The 12696-nt window shown below is 34.1% G+C and overlaps 1 protein-coding gene across 2 annotated transcripts in view; it reads left to right on the top strand.

Moving 5' to 3' along the window:
- The window catches only part of Sestd1 (SEC14 and spectrin domain containing 1), a 131268-nt gene that overhangs the window by 72841 nt on the left and 45731 nt on the right, over positions 1-12696 (top strand). For both annotated transcript variants that reach the window (XM_078017676.1, XM_078017677.1), the window contains exons 6-7: positions 5228-5341; positions 6584-6681. In XM_078017676.1, coding sequence (XP_077873802.1) covers positions 5228-5341; positions 6584-6681 — 212 coding nt within the window. The remainder of the gene's footprint in view (positions 1-5227; positions 5342-6583; positions 6682-12696) is intronic.

Genomic DNA, 12696 nt, shown 5'->3' with positions numbered 1-12696 from the left:
GCTTCCACTAAATAATGATCATTGAACAAATGAATTGCACATCATTTAAAGTTATGAGACAGGATAGTAGGAATTTTCAAAAAGAGAGACTTTTGTCAGTATTTAAATAGAATATTGTGCCAATTAAGGCAAGCAGAAGAGCATAAAAACCATCTATTATATTTTCACATTTTCTGTTCATTTGTCTTCAAGAGAGAGTGGGAGGGAGGATTATCTTTTCAGATGTGAAATGAAAATTTAGCAAGTAGTTTTTTTCCTTACGGAATAGACATATTTCTTGGTTTCATTATTTGTGTATTTCTAGTTAGTAGAAAGGAAAGGAGGAAAAGAAAAGCTTTTGAAGCTTTTGGAGAAAGGAAAAGCTCCTTCCTGGGATTTGATTGTGTTCAATCTCCGTGGTGTGAAAGTCTGTGTGTGGATCCCAGTCTCTTGTCAGATTGAATAGTTCCTGTGGGCTAACTCTACCTGGACTCCAGTGCAAAAGAGGATAAAATAAAGCCCTTTGTGACAAGTTTTCCACTAAGTGAAATTCATTTTCAGTGTCATTTGTATTCTAAGATGTTTATTTTAAATTGGTTCCCTTTAATACATAAATAAGTAGTGAATTGGAGTTATTGCAAACTCCTCATACTAGAGAGAATATTAAATTTCCGTGCAAAATAGGTGTGATATAGTTTGCCGTTATTTAACCAACCAAAATGTAATTTGGTGTTCTTTTTTGTCTTATTTTTTAATGGAAAAAAAGCACACGAGCCCCTCAGCTTTCCTGTCTGTGTTCTCCAGTTTTTCTTTGCTCTTTATCCAACCTCCTCACCTGCTACCTCAGAAGAGTTGCCATTTCTTCGGCTTAAGGTTGAGATCTCATCCTGTCTTGTTCTGTCAGCTGTTCTCCTTTCATCTTAATTCTTTTATTTTTTAAATTTATGTTTAATTGTTAATGGGCCTTTATTTATTTATATGTGGTGCTGAGAATCGAACCTAGTGCCTCACACATGCAAGGCAAGTGCTCTACCACTGAGCCACAACCCCAGCCCATTGATTCTTTCTTCTTTTTTTCTAATGTAGTATTTGGTATATTTTTTAAATGTATGTTTTTTTATATATAATATACAAAATGAAGCTTAATAATGAAGCAGCCCTCCTCAATACCTACCACCCAGCCAAGAACCCAAATACTTATACCTTGAAACAAATCAGTGAGCCCTCCTGGCCCCATTCACCTACCTTAGCACATGATACAACCTCGAACTCAGGTCTGTTCATCTTTGTATTCTTTGTGCGTAGGTTAAAAGACTTACCTTTAAAAAACAAAACCTTAGAAGAATGTGGGGTTTCTAATCTTAGTATTTGGTTATATCTGTAATTGTGTGAATATTAATTGATGAATATTGTTTATTCCAAGATAATATACTTAGTAAGATTTATGCATATTTTTGCCAATGTAGCAGGTTAATTTTCACTGCTGGAATGAAAACAATTTACTCAGTCTCCATTGGTGGACATTGGTGTTGTTTTCATCCTTGCCATTATTTATGATGTTTCTATGAACATTATTGTATATGTCTCCTAATAAATATGTTCAAGATTTTCTTTTTCCTGAATATCCAGGTTTGATTCTCAGCACCACATATAGGTTATAGAAATGTCCAGCTTTATATGATAATGCCAAATTGTTTCCTAAACAGGCATTCTAATTTATATTTCCACCTGAGTGTATAGGAATTCTTCTTGCTCCATAGTCTTGCTAACACTTATTATTGGCAGCCTTAAAGTTTAACAGATCCCTTGTAGTTTTTTATTATATTGTCCTCGGGTATCAGCATTGTTCTAGAATGATAAGACCAGTTGGGAATGTCCCTGGCATTGCTGGGGTCTGGAAACATTTAAGATTAAAATTACCTGTTCTTTTTTCTATTAAACTCCCTTGTAAACTGTGCCTGAAATTCTCTTACTGGGAAGTTTTTTTTCTTTTGTTAAACAGAGTTTTATGTATTTCTTTTAGTTTCTTTTAATTTTTTATTATGAGGAATTTTGAACACAAAAATGTAAACAGGTAAACAATATTATAGTTAACTGAGTATCTCCATATTCAGGTCCAACAACCATCAACCCATGGTTAGTCCTGCCCCATCTTTAACCTTTATCTCCTTTCTCCAACCCATATTACAGTGAAAAAAATTGTAATATATCAATTTATCTGTAAATATTTTAGTGTCTCTAAAACATAAAGACTCTCTACAAAATATAACCTAGTAGCATTATCTAACCTTAAAAGAAATTTCTTAATATCAAGAGGCAGCAGGTTTTGAGTTTCTAATTACCTGATAGATGTTATTTGTCACATGTAAGTTAATTATGTGTAATACATTTTAAGTTTTATTTTAGAATTTTTATATAAATTATACATACATAGAGATTGATTGATTTTTTTTTGTATTATGATCTGAACAATGTCCATACAATGTGGTTGGTTGAGATGCCTAAGTGGGTATGGTTTTAGAATAGTTTAATGATTTCTGATTAGATTATTGAATTCTAGCCTGATTTTGTTGTCATGATATAATGTGTAAATTTCTTTGAAATTTACCAAGGCTTTCTTTATGGACTAATATGCAGACAGGTTTTTAAAATACTTCATGTTTGCTTGAAATGAATGTATAGTTCTCCTAATATTGGTTGTGAAATTCTGAATTTGTTGTTGGATAAGCCTTTTTAATCTTTGGTTTCTCTCTCTCTTTTTAATTCATCCTTTTCTGGAACAGATTGATCTGTCCTGTAGTTTCCCATCCTGTACATATTGTCATGAGCATCCCTATGGTGTAGTCTGACCTATTCTTCTGCTTTCTTCAACCTCTGCATTTCCATACATTGAAAGTTGGATTTAGGTAGTGGTTACACTCAGATCTGACTTATTTTTCCAAGGTCATTCACAGGGTGATGATGGGCTCCTGGGCCACAAGATTGGTAGAAGTTGATTTTCGATTTTTTTTTTTTTTTGGTGTATAATGTTAACGGTAGTGATGTTCAGTGTCTTGATCTCTTAATTTATTAAAAATTGCAAAATTGTGATCTAGTTCTACTATTCCTTCTTTGTTTCCTGACTTGAATACTTGTATTATTTGTTCATCCAGTGGTAAATGTTTATTTCTGTTTATTTGCTGGTTTTAAGTAAGTTTGTTCCATAGTATCATTTCTTTTGTATCAGTATAAGGTCAATGATTTAAACACATTTAATATTTTAATCCATGGCATTGTTATCCTTACTGATGTGTAGATTGTCACATATTTATCTGTGAAGGTCTTTTCAAACTCTTTTGGCACCATTGTAGTGGTCTTTGATTTTTTTTTTATAATCTGGATGAGAATATGTTCCAGGCTCATGAAGTATATTTCTTCATCTCCAAGGAACCCCAATTCCTTTTAATGAGAAATGGTGTTTGGATACCACATGTTTCTATAGGATTGGATGAGAAAATATTTCATTATCATTTCAGTATATCCAGCTAATTTTAAGATAAAAATTTTTTGCTGATTGCATCATTACATTAAGGAATTAGTTTTTATTACTAAGACATTGTTAATAGTGATTAAATATTTAAAAAAATATTTCAACTAGTGGCTAGTAGCTTTTGTTCTTTAAAATGTTAGTATTATCAAAGGTTTTTGATCCTAAACCTCAAGAAATAAAACCATGATGTTATTGATAACATCAGTAAGTAGGATTTTAACAAATTAAAAAGCATCTGCACAACAAAGGATGTGTTTAAGAGGATGAAGAAAGAATCTGGGGAATGGAAGAAAATCTTTGCCAGCTACTCCTCTGACAGGAATTAATATCCAGAACATACAAAGAACGTAAAAACTGTTACACAACACCTCTCCCCCAACACACACCAATAACCCAATCAGTAAACAGGCAAAAGAACAAAGTAGACTTTTCTCAAAAAAAGAAACACAAATGGCCAACAAATATATGAAAAAACATTCAACATCTCTATCAACAGGGGAATACAAATTGAAACTAAATGAATTTAGTTTAAATGAAATACAAGATTTCATCTCATTTAGTCAGAATGGCAATGATTAAGAATACAAATAATAATAGAGCTGATGAGATGTGGGGGAAAAATATATACTTACACATTGTTGGCAGGACTGCAGATTAGTACAACTACTTTGGAAAAGAGTGTGGAGATTCCTCAAAAAGCTAGGAATGGAACCACTATATGACCCAGCTGTACTTTTACCAGGAACTAAAATCAGCATATTAGAGCAATACAGCTACTACAATGCTTATAGCAGCACAATTCATAATAGCCAAATTATGGAATCTGCCCAGATGCCTGTTAATAAATGAATGGATTTAGAAAATGTGCTATATGTAAATGGAATCTCACTCAACCATATGAATGGAACTGGAAAATATCATGCTATGTGAAATAATCCAGACTCAGAAAATCAAGGGTTGATCCCAGCGGCTTGGGAGGCTGAAGCAGGAGGATCACAAGTTCAAAGCAAGCCTTAGCAATTTAGTGAGGCCCTGTCTCAAAATAAAAAATAAAAAAGGGCTGGGGATGTTGTTCAGTGGGTAAGTGCCCTGGGTTTAATCCCTAGCATCAAAAAAGAAAGAAAATCAAGGGTCAAATGTTTTCTGTCATGTGGAAGCTAGTGGAAAATGGGGAAAGAAGGTGAGGGGTGGAGAGCAGGGGATCATATCATAAACACATTGGGAAGATTAGAGTGGAGGGAGGAGATCAAGAGGGAGGGAGGAGGTATTGGAAAGGAAGGAAATGCATAATGAATTTAACAAAAATCAGTTTGTGTGTATATAAATATACCACAGGGAATTTCACCTTTGTATGTAGAAAGCACCAATCAAAAATAAGTGAGTGCAAGGAAGATGAATAGAGGAGAGGAAGGAGAATAGAGGGAGAGAAGAGGGAAGGGAGTGGGAACTGAAAGGGAGTAAGTCAAATTTCATGTTTGTACGATCTTGTCAGGTAAATCCAATGACTGTGTGTAACTGTGATGCTCTAATAACGAACTAGTTTTTTGATAGATTTTTGGCAGACATCTATAATTTATTGGATTGATTTTAAATGCTGTTGCATCAACTAAATATATGTCATCACATTGAAACAAGATTGCATATAACCTAATTCTACTTATTTTCATAGACTTTAATAGTGGTTTACTGAATGTTTCTTTTTTTTTTTTTTCATTGTAGGTTATTTTAGTATCTGCCAATAAATTGACCCGTTATATAGAACCATGCCAATTAACAGAAGATTTTGGTGGGAGTCTCACCTATGATCACATGGACTGGTTAAATAAGAGGCTGGTTGGTATATTATGATGAGATAAAATGTTAACTGCATGTAAATAAAACATTTTTGAAAACTTCATTGCTTGAATCAACTAATATGTAGATTAGTATTCTTTTTTTGCAAAAATGGAAAGATACATTGCATTCCATAGTGTTTGTGGACAAATATTCTGGAATCACGCTCACTTGATTAGAAAGAATCCTCATGGCAGTTGCTGTGCACATGATTTTCAGCAGTGCATTTCCCCTCTCCATGCCTCAGTTTCACATTTTCAATGTGGTAGATAATAATAGAATTGCCTCGTGAGACTGTGGGTAAGAAAAAATGAATATACCTACACTAAAGCATTTAGAACAGCACCCAGTATGATATAACAACACTATTAGCTATTAGGGTTGCCATTAGTAGCATCAATAAAAGTTATAAATGTTTTAAGTAGAATAACAGTAACACAATATTTTCAGAAGTAATCTAGTCAAAGTACCATTTTCAGAGGATATTTAAACATCAATTTGAGTTGCCAGCTTGAGGAGCAGTTTGACACAATAAACTTTTCATTTCTGAAATGTGTCTTGTTTATCCAAACTTCTGAAATATGTTGTTGTGTTTCATATGACTTTGTTTTATTGAGCTATTGAGACAATAGTCTTCAAATTACATTATGTGCTAATTTTACTGGAGAATAATGACCTTTTGGTTATCTTTGGATAATCGTTTCTACTGTATTTGAATAGTGATATTAGACAATATTTATCCACTTTATTACATAGGTTTGAAGATTTGTCCAAATCCCTTTTTAGAAGTATTTGAAGAAATCATGTTAGAATTATAATGAATTTATTTTCATGTAACATGCTTACCTGTAAAACTCTAAACCACTGTGAACTGTTGATAGAATAAGAGGAAGAAATATCCAACTAGAATAAAAGCACTTGAACTGGATTAAGTAACATTATATAGTTACGAAATTTGGTGTTACAGATTTTCTCCAAGAAACACAAGGATAAAAATAAACTTGTCTGAATGAAGGATCAGAATAATTTGTTAATGTTCCTTTTTAAAAACCCCTTTTGCATTGAAACTGTTCACTGTTTAGGATGCGGCTTTGTGTTCTGTGCTTTCTTGTGATTGAACTGAATTGACTTCCTGGGAAGGAAAGGGAATCCTGGTTAATATTACGGCTCTTAACTGAAAATCCTATTGCATAATAATTTTTAAGACTATTCTTAGTATATTAATAAAATTTCATATTGTAGGTTTTTGAGAAGTTTACAAAGGAATCTACATCATTGTTGGATGAACTTGCTTTGATTAATAATGGAAGTGATAAAGCAAACCAGCAAGAGAAAGAAAGGTAAGTGGTTGGTGGTATGTAATTATATTCTTGCCAAGTTATGATTTGCCAGTTAAAAGATACCTGTATTGTTAGTGCAAGTTAAAAGAACTATGATAAACAAATTTCCATTCAGTCAAAATTGACACACATACATATTTATGAGAGTTTTCTTTATACGTAAAACATACTCATTTGAATCAAAGTTTCTTTACAAAAGCCATTTCTTTTTTTGTGAATAGCAATATACTTCTTTTTCTGACACTGCAGAAAATATTAAGTTGCAAGAACATATTTTTGAAATAATTTTCTTCCTTTTTTAGTTCTAGTCTTTCCCTGTAAAGAATATGAAAACAGTTGCAGCTTGAAATAAAATTATAATTTTATTTAAATACATTTGTGCTTAAATGCCTAACTTTTAAGAACTTCCTCCAGCCTTATAAAATATGTAATATTCATGAATTTAATATAGGGAACTTGGTATTTTATGATACTTGTTGAAGTCATAATTAAGTTCTGTTGTTTAAATGTAAGTACCTAGATTTATCATTTTAACAGGTTTAACAGATTTATCATTGAACTTTACAACCTTGCCAGTATTCATTTTTCTTTTGATAGGTGAGTTCCTCTCTCCCTAGATAAAAAGCACTTAAGGAAGCAAATAACTGCTTCCAGTCTCTTGATTATTACTGGTCACTGGGATAATAATTTTTCATTAGGAAATCATTTTTACTTTTATTCTTTTTTAAAAATTTGTTGTTTTTATATATACATGACAGTGGAGTGTATTTTGACATATTATGCTTATTATGCTTACATGGAGTATTACTGCTCTAATTAGGATCCCATTGTGGTTGTACAGGAGGTGGGGTTTCACTCATCGTATATTCATATATTCACGTATCTGATTCATTCTGCTGTCTTTACTATTCCCATCTCCTTTCTGTTCCCTTCATTTCCCTTTGTCTAATCCAGTGAACTGCTATACCCTTCCCTCTTCCAATGAACTTCTGCCACTGTCCCTCACTTATTGTGTGTTAGCATCTGGATATCAGAGAGATATTTGGCCTTTTTGTTTGTTTGTTTGTTTGAGATTGGCTTATTTTACTGGGCATGATAGTCTCCAGCTCCATCCATTTGCCAGCAAAAGCCATAAAGTCTTTTTTATGGCTGACTAATATTCCAGTGTGTGGGGTGTGTGTGTGGGGGGGTGTATGTGTTTGTGTCATTTTCTTTATCCATCTGTTGAAGGACACCTAGGAAGGTTCCATAGCTTATTGTGAATTGAGTTACTATAAACATTGATGTGGCTACATTATTTAGTATGCTGATTTTAAGTCCTTTGGGTATAAACCTAGGAGTGGGATAACTGGGTCAAATGGTGGTTATATTCCAGGTTTTTCTAAGGAATCACCCTACTGCTTTCCAGATTGGTCGCACCAATTTGCAGTCCCACCAGCAATGTATGAGTGTACCTTTTTCCCCACATCCTTACCAATATTTACTATTATTTGTATTCTTCATAATTGCCATTCTGACTGGAGTGAGAAAAATTTCAGTGTAGTTTTAATTTGCATTTCTCTAATTGCTAGAGACATTGAACATTTTTTCATATATTTGTTGACCATTCTTTTTCTTCTTCTTTGAAATGCCTGTTCAGTTCCTTTGCCCATTTATTGATGGGTTATTTGGTTTTTTGGTGTTAAGTTTTTTTGAGTTCTTTAAAGAACTGGAGATTAATGCTTTTTCTGAGGTGCAGGAGGCAAAGATATTTTTACCATTCTGTAGGCTCCCTCTTCACATTACTGATTGTTTCCTTTGCTGAAAATAAGCCTTTTCTTTTCATACTATTCCATGTTGATTTTTGGTTTTACTTCTTGCGCTTTAGGAGTCTTGTTAAGAAAGTCCCTTTCTAAGCTGACGTGATGGAAATTTTGGCCTATATTCTTCTAGCAGGGGCAGGATCTCTGGTCTAATGTCTGGGTCTTTGATCTGCTTTGAGTTTCGTGATGAGAGAGAGGTGTTAAATTTCATTCTGTTACTTATGGGTTTCTTGTTTTCTTAGTTCCATTTATTGAAGAGGCTATCTTTTCTCCCATGCATGTTTATGGGGCCTTTGTCTAGTATGAGATAAATATATTTATGTGAGTTTGTCTCTGTGTCTTCAATTCTGTACCATTGGCCTTCATGTCTGTTTTGGTGCCAAAACCATGCTGTTTTTGTTACTATACTTCTGTAGCATAATTTAAGTTCTGATATTATGATGCCTACTGCTTCACTTTTCTCACTAAGGATTGCTTTGGCTATTCTGGGTCTCTTATTTTTCCAAATGAATTTCATGACTCCTTTTTTCTCTTTCTATGAAGAAAATCATTGGAATTTTAGTAGGAATTCCATCGAGTCTGTATAGTGCTTTGGGTAGTATGGTCATTTTGACTGTATTAATTCTGCCTATCCAAGAACATGGGAGATCTTTCCATCTTCTAAGATCTTCATTTTCTTTCTTTAGTGTTCTGCTGTGGTTTTCATTGTTGTAGAGGTATTTTGCCTCTTTTGTTAGATTGATTCCCAAGCATTTTATTTTCTTTTTTTGATGCTATTGTGGATGGGATAGTTTTCTTAATTTCTCTTTTAGCTGATTCATCATTGGTGTATAGGAATGCACTTAATTTATGGGTGTTAATTTTATATCCTGCTACTTTGCTGAATTTATTTATGAGTTCTAGAAGTTTTCTAGTGGAGTTTTTTAATCTTCTAAATATAGGATCATGTAGTCAGCAAATAGGGATAATTTGAGCTCTTCTTATTCTTTTCCCTTTAATTTCTTTTGTCTGTTCAGTTGCTCTGGCTGGAGTTGCAAGGACTATGTTGAATAGAAGTAGTGAAAGCGGGCATCCCTTTCTTGTTCCAGTTTTTAAAGGGAATACTTTCAAATTTTCTCCATTTAGAAATGGGGTTTAGCATAGGTAGCTTTTAAAATGTTGAGGTATGTTCCTACTATCCCTAATTTTTCTAGTGTTTTGAACATGAATGAATGCTCTATTTTCTCAAATGCTTTTTCTGCATCTATTAAGGTAATCATATGATTTTTATCTTTAATTCTGTTGATATGATGAATTAAATTTATTTTATTAGGAAATTTGAAGGAATCAGCAGAGATCCTTGGATAGCTCCTTTGCTTGTAACCTTGAATATACAGTGGAACATTAATAAAAGTCTATCATGTTATTCTGTGAATCCAGATGTAGTTAATTACCTGAAATAATAAGGGCAGAGAGAGATAAGAGAATCTTAGTATCAATACCAAATCTCAATTAAAACAGCCAAAATGTGAATACAAATAGCTTAAATATAAACCTAATTAAAGTTATCATAGGAAGTTACTACCCTGAGATGTCATATAAAAACATAAATATTTAAGTATATGACGGTGTATGTAACTATTACACAGTCACATATAGTTTATGAATTGAAAATGTCACACAAGGTACTTGATTAAACATTAACCAAGTATTCTTGCTTTTTAATTAGTTGGCCAGAAGAAGTTTAATATGTTTTAGTTATTTTCCCCAGAAAAGACGTTTGAAGAGGATGTCTGTAGAAAATGAGTCCATGGTCAGGGAGGTTAGTGCTGTCAGTTAATTTTCCCTCCCTGAGAATGACTGTAAACTTTTCAGACTAAGCTCTGAGGAAGCACTGTAGCAGAGAAACCTGTTCATTGCTTCCTTAAAACTTTCCATGTGGTGATGGGAAGCCTTTTACTTGACCTCATCTTGGTCAGTGTTTTGAGAAACGCTTTGGAAATGCTGGTTTACATGTCTACATGAAGTATTAAATAAAATCTTGTATTTGCCAACCCCTCCTCAATGCACTCAAGTGTTAATGCTATTTCTTTTATACCCAGATAATAAAGTCCTTCTCTTGCAAATTTTCATCAACCTCCTTTATGTTAATCTTCAGGAAGCCTCTACCTCCACAAGAGGGGAGGGCCTAGATCATTTGGCGGAAGGCAGGGTTTTAGCTCAAGACTGAACAGCTAGAGCATACAGCAACATGATCCCTTTCTTTCCTCAAGCATCTCTTTCTCATATGTGTTTAAGAAAATAAAGGCAGAAGTCCAGCTGTATAAGAAACATAATTGGAATAGCAAAGAGAATATAATTGGCAGGACACACACACATACATACAGTATCAGAAATATTTGAAGCTATGAAAAGTTGTGATAAGTAAACTTCTTTTTGTTTTCCCCAGTACTGGGGATTGAACCCAGCGCCTTGAGCATGCTAGGCAAGTGCTCTACCACTGAGCTACATTTTAGCCCTTAGATAAGAAAGCTTTTGATTGGAGGATAGCTGCATACATTTTTTTTAATCTTTTCCTCCTGCTCTTCCTCCCTGCTCTGTTCTTAGTTGCTCTCATTATATCAAAGAAGACATTTGGCATTTTTTTTTTAGGGATTGGCTAGCTTCACTTAGCATAATCTGCTCTAATGCCATCCATTTCCCTGCAAATTCCATGATTTTGTCATTTCTTAGTGCTGCGTAGTACTCCATTGTGTATAAATGCCACATTTTTTTTTATCCATTCATCTATTGAGGGGCATTGGGGTTGGTTCCATAGTCTAGCTATTGTGAATTGTGCTGCTATGAACATCGATGTGGCAGTATCCCTGTAGTACACTCTTTTAAGGTCTTCAGGGAATAGTCTGAGAAGGGCAATAGCTGGGTCAAATGGTGGCTCCATTCCCAACTTTCCCAGGAATCTCCATATTGCTTTCCATATTGGCCGCACCAATTTGCAGTCCCACCAGCAATGTACAAGAGTACCCTTTTCCCCACATCCTCTCCAGCACTTATTGTTGTTTGACTTCAGAATGGCTGCCAATCTTACTAGAGTGACATGGTATCTTAGGGTGATTTTGATTTGCATTTCTCTGACTGCTAGAGATGGTGAGCATTTTTTCATGTACTTGTTGATTGATTGTATGTCCTCCTCTGAGAAGTGTCTGTTCAGGTCCTTGGCCCATTTGTTGATTGGGTTATTTGTTTTCTTATTGTTGAATTTTTTGAGATCTTTGTATACTCTGGATATTAGGGCTCTATCTGAAGTGTGAGGAGTAAAAATTTGTTCCCATGATGTAGGCTCCCTGTTTACCTCTCTTATTGTTTCTCTTGCTGAAAAAAAAACTTTTTAGTTTAAGTAAGTCCCATTTGTTGATTCTTGTTATTAACTCTTGCGCTATGGGTGTCCTATTAAGGAATTTGGAGCCCGACCCCACAATATGTAGATCGGAGCCAACCTTTTCTTCTATCAGACGCAGAGTCTCTGATTTGATATCAAGGTCCTTGATCCATTTTGAGTTGACTTTTGTGCATGGCGAGAGGAGGGGATTCAGTTTCATTTTGTTACATATGGATTTCCAGTTTTCCCAGCACCATTTGTTGAAGATGCTATCCTTCCTCCATTGCATGCTTTTAGCCCCTTTATCGAATATAAGATAGTTGTAATTTTGTGGATTGGTTTCTGTGTCCTCTATTCTATACCATTGGTCCACCCGCCTGTTTTGGTACCAGTACCATGCTGTTTTTGTTACTATTGCTCTGTAGTACAGTTTGAAATCTGGTATAGCTATGCCTCCTGATTCACACTTCCTACTTAGAATTGCTTTTGCTATTCTGGGTCTTTTATTTTTCCATATGAATTTCATGATTGCTTTATCTATTTCTACAAGAAATGCCTTTGGGATTTTGATTGGCATTGCATTGAACCTATAGAGAACTTTTGGTAATATCGCCATTTTAATGATGTTAGTTCTGCCTATCCTTGAACAGGGTATATTTTTCCATCTTCTAAGATCTTCTTCTACTTCTCTCTTTAGGGTTCTGTAGTTTTCATTTGTATAAGTCTTTCACCTCTTTTGTTAGGTTGATTCCCAAGTATTTTATTTTATTTTTTTTGAGAATATTGTGAATGGGGTGGTTTTCCTCATTTCCAGTTCAGAAGATTTGTCGCTGATATACAGGAATGCCTTAGATT

Source organism: Ictidomys tridecemlineatus, chromosome 7 (assembly GCF_052094955.1).
Source record: "Ictidomys tridecemlineatus isolate mIctTri1 chromosome 7, mIctTri1.hap1, whole genome shotgun sequence".
Classification (NCBI taxonomy): Eukaryota; Metazoa; Chordata; class Mammalia; order Rodentia; family Sciuridae; genus Ictidomys; species Ictidomys tridecemlineatus.
Note: the sequence above shows the minus strand (reverse complement) of the source record. Positions and strands in the feature narration are given on the sequence as shown.